The sequence below is a fragment of the Dicentrarchus labrax genome, unplaced genomic scaffold (genome assembly GCF_905237075.1).
Source record: "Dicentrarchus labrax unplaced genomic scaffold, dlabrax2021, whole genome shotgun sequence".
NCBI lineage: Eukaryota > Metazoa > Chordata > Actinopteri > Moronidae > Dicentrarchus > Dicentrarchus labrax.
The window spans coordinates 35,001-50,375 of NW_026136865.1; the positions used below are offsets into that span (position 1 = coordinate 35,001).

Consider the following 15,375-nt stretch of genomic DNA (forward strand, 5'->3'; position numbering starts at 1 on the left):
AACACACAGTAACACACACACACACACACACAGTAACACACAGTAACACACACACACACACACACACACACACAGTAACACACAGTAACACACAGTAACACACACACACACAGTAACACACAGTAACACACACACACACACACACACACACAGTAACACACAGTAACACACACACACACACACACACAGTAACACACAGTAACACACACACACACACACACACAGTAACACACAGTAACACACAGTAACACACACACACACAGTAACACACAGTAACACACACACACACACACACACACACACACAGTAACACACAGTAACACACACACACACACACACACACACACACACACACACACAGTAACACACAGTAACACACACACACACACACACAGTAACACACACACACACACACAGTAACACACAGTAACACACCCACACACACACACACACAGTAACACACAGTAACACACACACACACACACACACACACACACACACAGTACACACTGTACACACACACTCAGTTGGATCAGAACCAAAGAGAACCGTCTCTACCAAGTGATTCCTAATGACCTTGTGTTCTCTGACTGGAGACCATCAACCAATCAGGTTCAGTTTGAATTCTGTTAAAGTCTGAAAATGTTTCTTTAAGGTTGAAGATCTGTTCTTACTGTGTGTGTGTGTGTGTGTGTGTGGGTGTTACTGTGTGTTACTGTGTGTGTGTGTGTGTGTGTGTTACTGTGTGTTACTGTGTGTGTGTGTGTGTGTGTGTGTGTGTGTGTGTGTGTGTGTGTGTGTGTGTCAGTTAACAGAACACACACTGAGTGAGTTACAGAGGTTCATTCCTCAGCTGCTGCAGAGCGGAACCATGAAATGCTGCTTTCACTTTACTACACTGTAATTACACACACACACACACACACACACACACACACACACACACACACACACACACAGTAACAGGGCTCAGAGGCAGAGCGGGTCGTTCCTTAATCAGAAGGTTGTAGGTTCAATCCCCGGCTCCTCCTGCCACATGTCGAAGTGTCCTTGAGCAAGATACTGAACCCGAATTGCTCCTGATGCATCGCTGAGTGAATGTGTGTGAAAGGGTGAATGTATCTGTAGTGTAAAAGCTTTGAGTGGTCAGAAGACTAGAAAGGAAACTATACAAGTACAGGTCCATTTACCATTTACACCACACACACACACACACACACACACTGTAACACACACACTGTAACAACATCAATAATCTATAATCAATAATGAATTACAGAAATGAACCTGCTCACAGTTCATGATGAAGAAGAGAGAGAACATCTTCACAACATCTTCCAACAATTATATGTTTCTATTAAATATATCAAAGGTAATATATATTTATAATCAATCCCTCTGTATCAATAACTGCTCCTTTGTTATCAATCACCTGAAGATCAAAGGTAATATATATATAATCAATCCCTCTGTATCAATAACTGCTGCTTTGTTATCAATCACCTGAAGATCAAAGGTAATATATATATATAATCAATCCCTCTGTATCAATAACTGCTCCTTTGTTATCAATCACCTGAAGATCAAAGGTAATATATATATAATCAATCCCTCTGTATCAATAACTGCTGCTTTGTTATCAATCACCTGAAGATCAAAGGTAATATATTTATAATCAATCCCTCTGTATCAATAACTGCACTGAAGGAGTCTCAGTAAAGTCTTTACAATAGAACCACAGTAACCTTTAAACACACAGACAGTGAGGGGTTAATCCTAATGGTACTATCTATCTCCTCTTCATCAGGAGGTTCTCTTCATCAGGAGGTCCACAGAGACCGGACCCTCTTCATCAGGAGGTCCACAGAGACTGGACCCTCTTCATCAGGAGGACCTCTTCATCAGGAGGTCCACAGAGACTGGACCCTCTTCATCAGGAGGACCTCTTCATCAGGAGGTCCACAGAGACTGGACCCTCTTCATCAGGAGGTCCACAGACCGGAGCCTCTTCATCAGGAGGTCCACAGAGACTGGACCCTCTTCATCAGGAGGTCCACAGAGACCGGAGCCTCTTCATCAGGAGGTCCACAGAGACCGGAGCCTCTTCATCAGGAGGTCCACAGAGACCGGAGCCTCTTCATCAGGAGGTCCACAGAGACCGGAGCCTCTTCATCAGGAAGCCTGGCTCCATCCTGGGGGTCCAACTGGACTCTTTGGTGGTGGTGTCTGAGAGGGAGGATGCTGTGTAAACTGCACAGTATCCTGGACAACAACGCTCACCCTCTCCACCAGGTGCTAACCTCGAGCAGAAGCAGCTTCAGCAACAGACTCATTCCCCCGATGTAACACTGAACACCAGAGGAAGTCTTTCTTCCGTGGACATCAGACTCTATAACTCATCTACCTCCGGTCGCGAGAGGGACAGTGGAGACACTGTGTCCTGAACAATGTCACTTTATCATTTAATCATTTTTACCCATCATATCACTCAGTCATCAATCTCTTTATGTTGTTGTACTATGCTGATACAGTTTTATCACTTTAAACAATTGCTCACTATATTTATTACTTATTTTATTACAACTGATGCGGCTAACTGCACAGTGCGTATATCATTATTATATTATATATTACATATGCATACGTTAACTGTCATTTTTGTGCCATTGTTGCATTTAGTTACTGTTGAACTTTATTTTATGTTCATTTAGTTACTTGTTTTATTTTTATGCTAGCTTGATTCTTACTCTTGTATTTCTCCACTTTTATATCGCAACTGTTGCACAGCAATTTCCCTCGGATAAATAAAGCTTCTTGAATCTTGAATATTGAATCAGGAGGTCCACACAGACCGGACCCTCTTCATCAGGAGGTCCACAGAGACCGGACCCTCTTCATCAGGAGGTCCACAGAGAACGGACCCTCTTCATCAGGAGGTCCACAGAGAACGGACCCTCTTCATCAGGAGGTCCACAGAGACCGGACCCTCTTCATCAGGAGGTCCACAGAGACCGGACCCTCTTCATCAGGAGGTCCACAGAGACCGGACCCTCTTCATCAGGAGGTCTCATTGTAGCCAGCCTAATGGTGCGTTCCATTTGTCCACCGAACTCGATCTGCGAGTCGGTTTCCTGAGTTACGAACCAGAAGTTCGTCAAGTCGTCTGAGCTCAGAGGACCGAGTTCAGGTACCAAGATTGTGTTAGTGTTTGTTGTAACCACAGAAGAAGTCGTACCCACAGCACTGTACACTGTTGCTACAGTCTCATTGTGAGTTAATGAGCCTCATTAGTTACTTTGTAGCTCGTGCAGCTGAAAGTGGCTCGAGACGCTCCATGTTGCTATGACAACAGTGCCGAGTCTTGAGCAGAAAGCAGAGCAGTAACCACGGTAACGGTAACGTTAATCAGAACGGAGTATTCAGATATCAAACTGTGAGATATGACTGTGTAATAATGAACGAGTGAATAATCTCTATCAACGTTACCAAACAAACAGAACACAAAGACCCGCGGTTACTCGTTCTCAAACACGGATGTGACGTCACTGTCGAGCTGCAAGTCGCGATTACGAGACAAAACGAACGCCCCATACGGAACACCTGTTCAATACCCATACTGTCTGATCAGCATATTGATACCCCACACTGTGAGGGGGATGGATTATCTCCAAAGTGCTCACTGACACAGATACTGACAGATTTGTGATCAATATTTGAGAGAAAGAGAGAAAGTGTTCAGCTCACAGAGCTTTATAAAGTACAGCAGATTATTTAATGAAACATTCCCCTGGTTGGTTCAGATCCCGTCTAATGAGGGAACGCATGAAGTGTTGGTTTATAATTCTGTTCAGTGTATAAAATGTTGATGTTTATTTGTTTCTGTGAATCAACAAACTGTATCACATTGTCCTCGGGTCAATAAAGTTTATTCTGTTCTATTGGTGATCGATCAGTTCCCTTATTGATGGATCAATAGTCAGTTTCCAGTCAGAATGTAAATAAAGCAGCAAATATTCACTTCCATCTGTTTCTGTACACGACTCCAAACAATCAATACATGAACAGGTACTCAATATACTGATCTAATCAATATACTGATCTAATCAATATGAATCAATATCTAAAAGTGGTAAAAAGTGAATGAAAGTTTCAGTTTTAAAGTTTATATAGAAACAATCTGAAACTGTTCATCAGTTATCACAATGACTGATCGATCAATAAACTTATTGATTGAGGTTCTGACCAGGAGAAGTTTGCCAGGTGCTGATAGTGATCAGTATCGATCTTACCTTCCTCGGCCCCGCAGAGCTCCAGCAGCAGCAGCGGGAGGAGCAGCAGCAGAAGCCCGCAGGAGGAGGTCCTTCCCCGGGCAGCAGCAGGGGCCCGCAGCCCCCTCTGACCCTCCATCAACAACCCGAACCGGACCCGATCACACCCGAACCCTGATCCGGACCCGCGGCGGGACACAGCCGATCACACCTATCGATCACTGATCACTGACGTCAGCTGGGCTCGCTCTCAGCCGGCCGCGCGCGCCTCATTGGAGAGTGAGAAAGAAACCCGATAATCGATGAGAATATCGATCCGAGGATCCGTTTAATGAGGAAGGAACCGGAAGTCCGTCTCAGGTTTCAAGATGGAGGCTGGAAAAGTTAGAAAAGGAGAAAAACTGGGAGAGAAGCTGGAGGCTCCTCTGAGGGTCGAGTTCAGTCCTCTGTCCGGGTCTCTGTCCTCCTCTGTCCTCCTCTTTCATCCCTCCATCCTCCCTTTGTCTCACCCTCCTCCCTTTGTCTCACCCTCAAAACTTATTCCTCCAGGACAGCGGACCGCGGCGGTATCCGAGGCCGGGAGAGGAGCTCTGAGAGGCGGCCTGGAGAGCGGAGAGGGGTCGGTGGGTCTGCTGGAGGGTCGGTGGGTGTGGGGGTCCGGAGACAGACGGTGAGACAATAAACACCCACAGACAGACAGACAGACACACACACACACACACACACACAGAGAGAGACAGACAGACAGGCCAGGTACAGTCTGTCTCTCCGGGTTTTTCCTCCACTTTAACTTCACAGTCTCCGGAGAAAAGTTGAGACAAAAGCGGGTCGGACTCAGCGGGAGGACACGCCCCTCTCTGGGCTGTGATTGGCTGACTCACCTGTCAATCATCCACTCAGGGGGCGGGGCCAGTGACTGAAGGAATGTGTCTGTCGCTCTCTGCCTGTCTGTCGCTCTCCATTACACCAATAAACATATCATATATATTAATATATATTATTAATAATCAATAATATTGCTGCAGATATTAAAGATATTTACTCTGGTGTAATAATAATAATAATAATAATAATAATAAACAGTGCTGCTATTATTTATTATTTATTGTTTTAATCTGAATAATAAAAGTGTAATTACAGTAATTGTTTCTGTTTCACTTATAAACATTTATTATTATTATTATTATTATTATTATTATATTCAACTTTATATATAATAAATATATTTATAATAATTATAAATAATCCATTAAAACTGTTAATGTCACTAATTATATAAATTATTAACAGTTTTATCTATTAAATAATATTTAATATATTACTGACCTCTGTACTTTAGATAGGAACTGACCTGTGTGTGTGTGTGTATGTATAGTGTCTGTGTGTGTGTGTGTGTTACTGTGTGTGTTACTGTGTGTGTGTGTGTGTGTGTTATACTGTGTGTGTGTTGTGTGTTACAGTGTGTGTTACAGTGTGTGTGTGTGTGTGTGTTTACTTGTGTGGGTGTGTACAGTGTGTGCTGTGTGTGTGTGTGTGTGTGTGTGTGTGTGTTATAAAACCTGCTTTGTGTTTCCAACAATGAGAACAGAAGAAGAGTTTTAAGTTTCACACCTGAAACTGGGCGAGAGACATTCAGAGAGAGAGAGAGAGAATGATGTCAGATGAAAGGATCTCCCCCTCTTCCTCCCCCTCCAGAGTCAGGTATCACATCCTCCTCCTCCTCCTCCTCCTCCTCTTCCTCCTCCTGTTGTTTGAGGTGTGAACGAGAGAACAAACAAAGGAGGAAGTTTCTACATTTTACCGAATAACTTTAACACAGGATTTACCTTCTTACATTATTATTAACACAACAACAACAACAACAACAACAACAACCTTTAATATAAACAGACATAGATCTGTCTGTCTGTCTCTCTCTCTCTGTGCTCCTCTCACTCTTTCTCTCTCTCTGTCTGTCTCTCTGTCTCTCTCTATGCAGTAGGGACCTGGTTGGTGTCAGTTGGAGCTGTGTGTGTGTGTGTGTGTGTGTGTGTCCCTCAGGTTGTGGCATGTTAATACACACTGGGCAGCAAGGTGTGCCCGCTCTCCTCCTCCAGGAGTATTTTTAATGTGGAGAGGTCGTTGAGCTCTTTGAAATCTGGAACCAAAGAGCTGAACTTAAATAAATGTTTCTAGTATTATTTAATGTTGTACATTGTCTCTGTCTCAACCTCACCTGTCCAACAGTGACCACATTGTCTGTTTTCTTTTGGTTGCCATGATGTTTTGTGTCTTCCTGTTTGGATTGGCAGTTTGTGGTCACTGAGCCTGTACTTGGTTAGGATCTGTCTCTGCTTTCTATCTCTGACAGTAGAGAGATATTCTGCTCATTCATAATCTCTTTTAAGGGCAAGATAACATTCCAATCTACTTTGGCTTTTAGTTGTTTCTTCCCAATGGTCCAGATAGCTTTCTTTACATTGTGCTATCATTTACTCTGATTACTGTTTGTAGAGCAGTGTTGTTGTGAGGCTGCTCAGAGTGTGTCTGAGAGGGGGCAGTTAGCCTCAGTACCAACTGACATAGGGGGACTCTTTTCTGGGCTCAGCTCTTGGGTTTGGAGGGCTTTGGAGTGGAGGGTGTCTCTGGGGCTGGATTTCAGGTGGTTACAGGAGTTGAGCGTTCTCTTCTGAATGTTAATTATCAGTGGGTATCTGCCTAATTCTGCTCTACATGCATTTGTTGGTGTGTTTCTGTGTACGTGTAAAATGTATCTGCAGAATTCTGCATGTAGAGATTCTGTTGGATGTTTGTCCCAACGGGTAAAGCTCTGATGACTGAGTGGACCCCATACTTCACTACCGTACAGCGCAATGGGCTGGATGACACTATCAAATATTATAAGCCAGACTTTTATTGGAATATTGAAATTATAAAATGTTCTCTTAATTGCATATAGAGCTCTTTGAGCTTTTTCTTTTAGTGCATTCACTGCCATGTTGAAACTCCCTGATGCTGTTATGGTTATACCAAGGTAGGTATAACTCATGCTGTGTTCAATGACATGATTATTGATGGTAAATTGGTGTTTGTTCTCATGACACCTGGGGCGTTTTTGAAAGATCATGACATTGGTTTTCTTCATGTTTACTGCCAGGGCCCAGTTCTGACAGTACCTTTCTACTACGTCCAGCTGTAGCTGTAGTCCTTGTTCAGTAGGAGACAGTAGAACAAGGTCATCACCTCTCTATCTAGGAGGGAGAGGCCCGGAGCAGCACATTTATCTAACTCAACAGCCAGTTCATTTATATACACATTAAATAAAGTCGGACTTAGATTGCAACCCTGCGGAACGCCTCTTCTCTGGGGGAAGAAATGTTTTCCAAATACATTGATTTAACCAGATCATACATTTTGCCACCTATACCACAGTTTAAAGTCTGTAATAGAGCCCTTCATGCCAAATAGAGTCCAAAGCTTTCTTGAAATCAATAAAGCAGGTGAATATTTTTCCATTCTTAGTTTGTTGTACCTGTTTGTTGATTAAAGTGTGAAGGGTATATACACTGTCGGTGGTGCGGTGTTTTGGGAGGAAGCCAATCTGACTTTTACTTAAGATTGACTGATCCTCAAGGAAATCTCGTATTCTTGTATTAAGAATACTACAGAATAGTTTACCTAGACAGCTGCTGACACAGATGCCACGGTAGTTATTAGGGTCTGATTTGTCCCCACTCTTATGAATGGGGGAAATGAGCCCTTTGCACCAGATGCTGGGAAAACATCCTGCCTGTAGTATAACATTGAACAAATGTAACACTGCACCCTGCATTTCTGGGGTGCTGCTTTTGAGCATTTCATTTCTAATGCTGTCTGGACCACAAGCTTTCCTTGTGTAGTATAAAATTTAGTGTAGGTTAGTCCATATTATAAGTAGGTTAGTGCATATTACAAATTAGTAATCAATTAATCACACAATAATCACACAAAAGTTTTCTTATGCACTATGGTTTGTTCACACAGATAACTGGAAATCAAGTAGAGAGCACTACGTTTTAAGTAATGATGATTTTGAGTGTTAAGTAGAATAGATTTATATAAGCTCATAAGGATGTTAATGAAGGCATGTGTTTTAAGTTTATATGATTTCATGATAAGCACAAATACAAGTTTTCTTATCAGTAGCAAGCACCATGGTTATTTAGTAAAAGCTTGATTTAATGTGTGGAACATATAGAATGTGTGGTTGTAACACAAGTTTTCTTATCATAACTAGAAATGAGCATTGATTATACCAAATGTATGTGTGTGATTGTATCATATTATAAAGTTTTAAAAAAATACAGTAAAAGACATCTGTGACATAATGGTGTAAGGAAAAGGTAATAAATGGTTTTTAAAAAATAGAAGTACAGCAAACTAGATTCTAATGGTGTAATCATGATGAAAGGAGAGTAAAAAGAAAATATCATGCCCTACTAGTGTAGGCCATGAAGCCTGTGGGTTCTGTGATAAGAACATAGGCCTGACGGGGCAGGTGAGTAAGACACCAGTAGGATGGAGTGTGAGCAAAACAAAGGCAGGATAATTGGGCTGATAAGACAACCACTAGGATGGCGCATGGGCCCAACAAGGGCAAAATAATTGGGACCCACGTACTGGTGGAGATTTAGGGTCTTTTCAAAGTAGATATACACCATTATGTCGTGGATGGAAAAGGTAGAAGGTGGGCAGGACTTGTGACAGGAGGGCAAAAGTATATAAAAAGAAGCTTTGTGAGGATGAATTCAGTCTTTCCATGGATGGCTCGGGCTTTGTTTGTCTGTCAAGATAATAAAGCTCTATTCTACTGCCAACTTTGATGAATCCTGGTTGTTATTTTTCCACCAGAAGGAGAATAACTTTTAGACTAATTTGGACTTAGAAAATCGTATGTTGGACAATCTTCTGATCAAAAAGAGAACTCATTCTGACCAAGACCCAACACTTGGCTTCAGACATTTTATCTGTGTGGTTATTTCTTCCCAAGTAATTTCGAAATCAAGGGGGTTTTGGTTGTCTTTAATTGTTTCTTCTAATTTTTGGAGTTTTCTTTCATAATACACTGATCTGAATTGATTTGATTGATTGGTATGTCTTTGTACAGATTTTCAAACTGTGATCTCCAGATGTCACCGTTCTGGATGGGTAATGTCTGCTGTTGCTTTGTGTTGAACTTGTTCCACATATCCCAGAATTGATTTTGATTAATGGCATTCTCAATATCTTTAAGTTTCAATTGGGTTTAATTTTGTGGTGTATTTATATGTATTTAAAATGTCATTGTATGGAATGCGCAGGGCTGGGTTGTTCGGTTGGCGATGTTTCTCATTTGCTATTTTTCTCAGCTCTTTCTGATTGTTTTGCATTCTTGATCAAACCATTGGTCAGTATTTTGCCTTTTAACAGGTCTCCGTCTTTGCTTTATGAGGTCGGCCCTAATAGCTGCTTTATGAAATATCATATTGATATCCTCAATGGCCTTGTTTACCCCATCTCTATAGGGACATATTGATTTTGATTATATATTGATATGTAATTCATCAGATCAGGGGAGTTCAAAGCCTTGATGAATTTGTCTCCACTGTCTGGGGCCCATCTGTAAGAAGAATTTAATTTATACAGCTTACTGGGTTCCCTTTTGGTGTCACTAATTTGACCTTTTAACCCTTTAATTTAAAGAACACATTAATTTGGTTGTGGTCTGAAAGGGGGGATTGCTGTCTGACAGTGAATGCACTGATAGTTGAGTCTCACTCTCTCTCTCTCTGTCTGTCTCTCTCTGTCTCTCTCTCTCTCTGTCTGTCTCTCTCTCTGTCTGTCTCTCTCTCTCTCTCTCTCTCTCTCTGTCTCTGTCTCTCTCTCTCTCTCTCTCTCTCTCTCTCTGAGTGGAGTGTGAGTGTGAGTGGAAGAGTTGGATGAAATTGAGTGTTTTTCTCTCTTTCTATTTCTTTCTTTCGGTATATTTTGTTGTGTTGTGTTTGTGAATGTAGTTGTGTTAGTTTAGTGTTGTTTTGGTTGGTGTTTGGTTGTTTGTTGGTTAGTTTAGTGTTTGTTTGTTGTTTGTCAGCCTCGCTCTGAGGCGCCGGTATGGCGTCCAGCAGCGTTTTCTCCAGGCTGACACGGAAGCACGGCATTAAAACCGGAGCCGGCTCTCCGTGCAGGGTGGAGGAGGTAGCACTGGCCGTGGGGGGATATCATCGGGCACGGCTCTGTGAAGTCCGCTGCCCGGATGAACAGTGCGGTGGTCCTGTTCCTGGAGAAGGTGGAACAGGTGAACAGGTTGGTGGAGACGGGCATTACAGTGAATGGGATGTTTGAGCCGGTGATACCGCTGATACAGCCGGCTACAAGGATCACTCTGTCAGACGTTCCCCCGTTCATTAGTGATGATTTCTTGATTAAAGAGCTGTCCAGACATGGAAAGGTGGTGTCACCAATAAGAAAAGTGCTGTCGGGCTGTAAGTCTCCCCTCCTGAGACATGTAGTGTCTCACCGCAGACAGCTCTTCATGTTGCTCAACAACAAAAACGAAGAGTTTGATTACCGGTTCAGAGTCCGTGTGGATGATTTTGAGTACATCCTCTTTGCAACATCATCCACTGTGAAATGTTTCGGATGTGGCGAAGAGGGACATTTGATTAAGGCCTGTCCGAGCCGCGGCCGACCGCCGGCCCGTTGCGGCGGTGCGGCAGTCGGCCGCGGTGGCCGGTGGGGGGGCCGGTGCCGCAGGGCAAGAAAAAGAAGCAGGAGCTGCAGAGAAACAGGTGGAAGAGATGCAGAGCCAGGCTGGAGGGAGCACTGAGGTGACACCCGATCTGACTGTCATACCATTGAATCAGCGTTATCCTGATCCAATCATCCCACAGATAGGGGCCAGTAGGGGCCAGTAGGGGCCTACTCTACCTACCAGTAGGTGCAGGATGCAGTTATCACCCATTCATCTGATCCAATACTATTCAAGCCCAGCAGGTACAGAAGGTGTGTCATCCAGCAGAGCAGTCACGTGACTGTCACATTTCTGTCTGCGGAAAAAAACAAAATGGCTGCATTTTCTTTTCTTTTCAGTGGAAAAACAACATTTTAAGATATTTCTGGCATTAGAGTTCGTTGTGATAACATTTCTAGCGGGAAATGTGTACATTATTTCCATAATCTCTGTTGATTGAATGCCTATGATATTTCATCATCACCTGTTTCAGGCTTCTATGGTGTCTGTTCTGTTTGTGGTTGCTATGCAGTTGCTATGGGCGTCTTATCGCTAAAACACGTGAATATTGTTTTAATAATTGCATCGGAGCTGTAATGTTATTCGTGTTATTTTATGTAACTGCTCAATGACGATCTTAAAAATAAAAAACGTACATTTCAGAGTTTGCTCGTAATTGAATTTTAAACCGGAACCTTTGTGTTTTATGGAGGACTGAAAGTGCCACAATTAAATAAATAAATACACCATTAAATAATTACTTAAATGTGTCATTAATTAATTAAAATTGGAATTAAATACATAAATATGATATTAAATGTGTCATTAATTAATTCAAATACAGATTCATTTAATGTAAAATACATATATAATTATTTCACTATTTACATTTACATGTCATGGTCCTGTGTTGCAGTGCTTCATGAATTACTTTAATCTGTCAAACTCACCCATCAAACTCAGACGGGGGGGGCTAACACGAATCTAGCCTGATCCATTGCTTTGGTCTGAAGTAGAGTACCTGGATAGAGACGATGGAGGATCTCCATGAACTTTCTAGGGAGTTGGAGAGAGACATTTTAAACTTAGCAGAGGATATAGAAGCAGGAGCTGCTGACCCAGAGCATATAGCGAGTAAAGCAGAGGAACTTATTGAAGTTCCTGGAGTTATTTCCGAGGAAGATCTCGACCACAGAGTGACTGCAGATCTAGAAGAAGTAGTCCACCGCTTCTCTGGTACCAGGGCGCATCAGGCCCAACACACACAGGGACCGGGGCGTTTGCCGTTTGACATACCGAGTGCAGTTCTGGATCATCAAGTTCTTTGTGGTCAGATTGCAGCGATGTTCGGAGTGTCTGAGGACCATCAGGAGGCGCATGCAACAATACGGTTTAAGGTATTTACACTAAAGTCATGAATTTTCAGTTTCTGAATTGCCGCTCATACACTCGGAAAGGATATTACGTTTAAGGTAACATTACTTGATGTTTCTTTTGTTTGTGCAGGAAGACAGATCTCTAATCAGCTGTGAATGAAGAGGAGTTGGACCGCATTATAAGTGACATTCACAGAAGACATCCAAACTCTGGCTACAAGCTAATGCGTGGTCATCTGAATGCAAGAGGTGTGCGTGTTCCAAGTGAGTATAATAACATGGACATTATTTAAATTTATTTTTAATAAAAGGTGAAGGCCCGCTTGTGGAAAGACGTCGCCTCTGAGATGTAGAATGTGTATTATAGAAGAGAAACACACATTTCAGGACCGCCATCAGAACAGACATGTCCTGTGATTTTTAGCCTCCTATTTAATAGAGGTGGAACAATATCTGACAGTAATATTCTCAGCTGTCCGGATGTGCTCCAACCCCTGCTGTAAAGGGTATAATATAATCATAGGAGGCTAAAAATCTCAGGTCATATCTGTTCGAGCATATGGGATCTTTTATATATTAATAGGGACAATATCTGACAGTACAGTACATTTTTGAGGCTGTGACAGTTCTGTAATAGTTGACTGTTTTACACACATTATGTATTTTATTATGACACCACTATTTCCTCAAAAAAGGTAGCCAGTGAGTGTGTGGTTATTCATTTTATTTTCCTCCCCTCAGTCTCAAGACTGCAAGAGTCTTTACGCAGAGTCGATGCAGAGGGAGTCTACATGAGACGTCTAAGGCTGCGTGTATTAAGACGACGGCAGTATTCTGTTCCTGGCCCAAACTCTTTGTGGCATATAGATGGCAACCATAAGCTCATCAGGTCAGTGATATTAGCGGATAAACAATGCATCTTTCTAGATGTTTCATTTAAAGTCTTTTACAATAAAGTTGTTATTTTTCATGTGTTCACAACAGGTGGAGATTTGTTGTCCATGGTGCGGTGGATGGATTCAGTCGTTTAGTGGTCTACCTGACTGTGGCTGGCAATAATAGAGCTCATACAGTCTTACAGAGCTTTATCGCTGCTGTTGAGCAGTATGGGCTGCCATCAAGGGTACGGTCTGATAAAGGGGGGAGAATGCTGATGTAGCAGAATTCATGATCAGAAGCAGAGGTACCGACAGGAATTCACACATCACAGGCAGAAGTGTCCAATCAGCGGTAAATAAATATATTTGGCAACTAGGCTCACACAACTAACGTACCAGTTGAATGTTCTTTAGCATATGTCACATAAATTAACAATTTGACAATTTTATCCTAAACACAGAATAGAGAGGATGTGGAGAGATGTTTATGAACATGCCCTGGACCTCTTCTATCAGATCTTCACTTCATTGGAAGATCAGGGAACACTGAATCCAGACAATGAAGTCCATCTTTTCGCCCTGCATCGGATCTTCCTTCCACTGATTCAGCAAAGCCTTGACTCTATCTGAGATGCTTGGAACTTTCATGGTCTTAGAACTGAAAGGAATCAGTCACCACAGCAACTCTGGAGAAGATCCAGAGAGCAAGGCCCTGAGGAGGATCCTACTGAGGTTAAAGAACGATCAACTTTTAAGAACTTTTTTAAACTGTTTCCCCAAAGGAATTATGGGAGAAAATATTGTGCTAAATGTGGTACTTTAAATGAAACATAGGTTATAGTCTCTTCAAAGTCTCCCAAGCTTTCAAAGATCCACCTCTGAGCTGTAGTTTCTATGGTGCATACTATGCACAACTGTATTATTTTACAAAACTGAATTGAATAGGCAACATTGATTTTCTCACCGACTTGGTGACCAAAAATAACAATCTTGTGTAATGACATGTCAAACTAGTTTTAAGTACAAGATTGATCATGCTTGTCCTCCATTCAGGTTCCTGAAGAGTATGGGATCGACTGGAACGGACCTCACAGTCTTCATGGAGGCACTGTGTCAGTCCCCCAGGTTCAGCTGGCCCGTGAGCTCTCAGATGAAGAGGTTGCCCTTTTGCCAGCTCCAGGAGTTTCTGTAACTGATGCACTTAGATTATATGTAGAGACTGTGGAAGTTTTATCAGGAATCATAGCAGACTGATGTCCAACCCATGCTTTTATTTGGCGTGTTAGAACAAGCAAGGATAAACTGAAAAAGTTTGCTTTCCTTAAAGAAAAAAAAAAAAAAAAGCTGTTTTACTTTGAAGCTCTACCATAATGACTGTCATGTACAGCTCCACTACTTTCTGAACTTCAACACTTTACTTCCCGTCTCATTATTGTCCACAGAATGAATAACATGAATGCTGTACTGTTAACACTTAAGGTGCAGAACTGTTTGGTTTCAGTAAATGGAAAAAGTCAACTACTGCACAGTGTGTTAATGTTTTCAAAGACACTGAACTTGTGTCAATTCATCAAAACAGTGCATGCAATGACATCTGAAAAAAACTTAAACAAGTCCAAATCCAGTACTTTTTATGGCAGAGACAAGTGCTTTCTCAAAGTCCATGTAGGTTTTGAAATGAGCTGGCAGCTTCAGTGTTTCGAAGCATGTGGAGGACGTAGGAAGGGTTCCCCCAGAAATCTCCACTCTCAGTTCAGGAGGAAGCATCTCCCAGCCAACCCAGAATGTCAGCAGCTGGGCCAGGGTACCTGATGAAGCTAAAAGTCATAAAATGGATTCAAGACATTTAGTTCAACTTTAATTGACCATATCTATCCATGAGATAAAGAAGCATTTAAGAGAGCAATACATAAACCAAATAAGGTGTTTATACCTGTTTCAATGAACATCCTTAGAAAGCCAGTGATGTGGCACGTGGAGTCTAAGTCAAAGTCTTCATCATCACTGTCCTCAACTGGCCATGTGATTTTTTCTAGGAGCATCTTAAAGAACACAAAAATTGTAATTATTTTAAAAAGGGAGAACTTATTTTGGTGAAGGAATATGCAGATCACATTCTTGGTAAA

The 15,375-nt window shown here is 42.0% G+C and overlaps 1 protein-coding gene and 1 long non-coding RNA gene across 3 annotated transcripts in view; one reads left to right on the forward strand and one right to left on the reverse strand.

Moving 5' to 3' along the window:
* Positions 1-5,082, reverse strand: part of LOC127360309 (ephrin type-B receptor 4b) — a 20,525-nt gene extending 15,443 nt beyond the window's left edge. For both annotated transcript variants that reach the window (XM_051394697.1, XM_051394696.1), the window contains exon 1: positions 4,290-5,082. In XM_051394697.1, the coding sequence (XP_051250657.1) occupies positions 4,290-4,407 (118 nt within the window). In that variant the 5' untranslated portion in view covers positions 4,408-5,082. The remainder of the gene's footprint in view (positions 1-4,289) is intronic.
* A 5,398-nt stretch (positions 5,083-10,480) lies between these two features.
* Positions 10,481-14,767, forward strand: LOC127360310 (uncharacterized). Its single transcript, XR_007883593.1, has 6 exons — positions 10,481-12,392; positions 12,502-12,635; positions 13,113-13,260; positions 13,356-13,601; positions 13,711-13,981; positions 14,303-14,767. It is a non-coding gene; the product is annotated as an uncharacterized LOC127360310 (long non-coding RNA).
* The last annotated feature ends 608 nt before the right edge of the window (positions 14,768-15,375 follow it).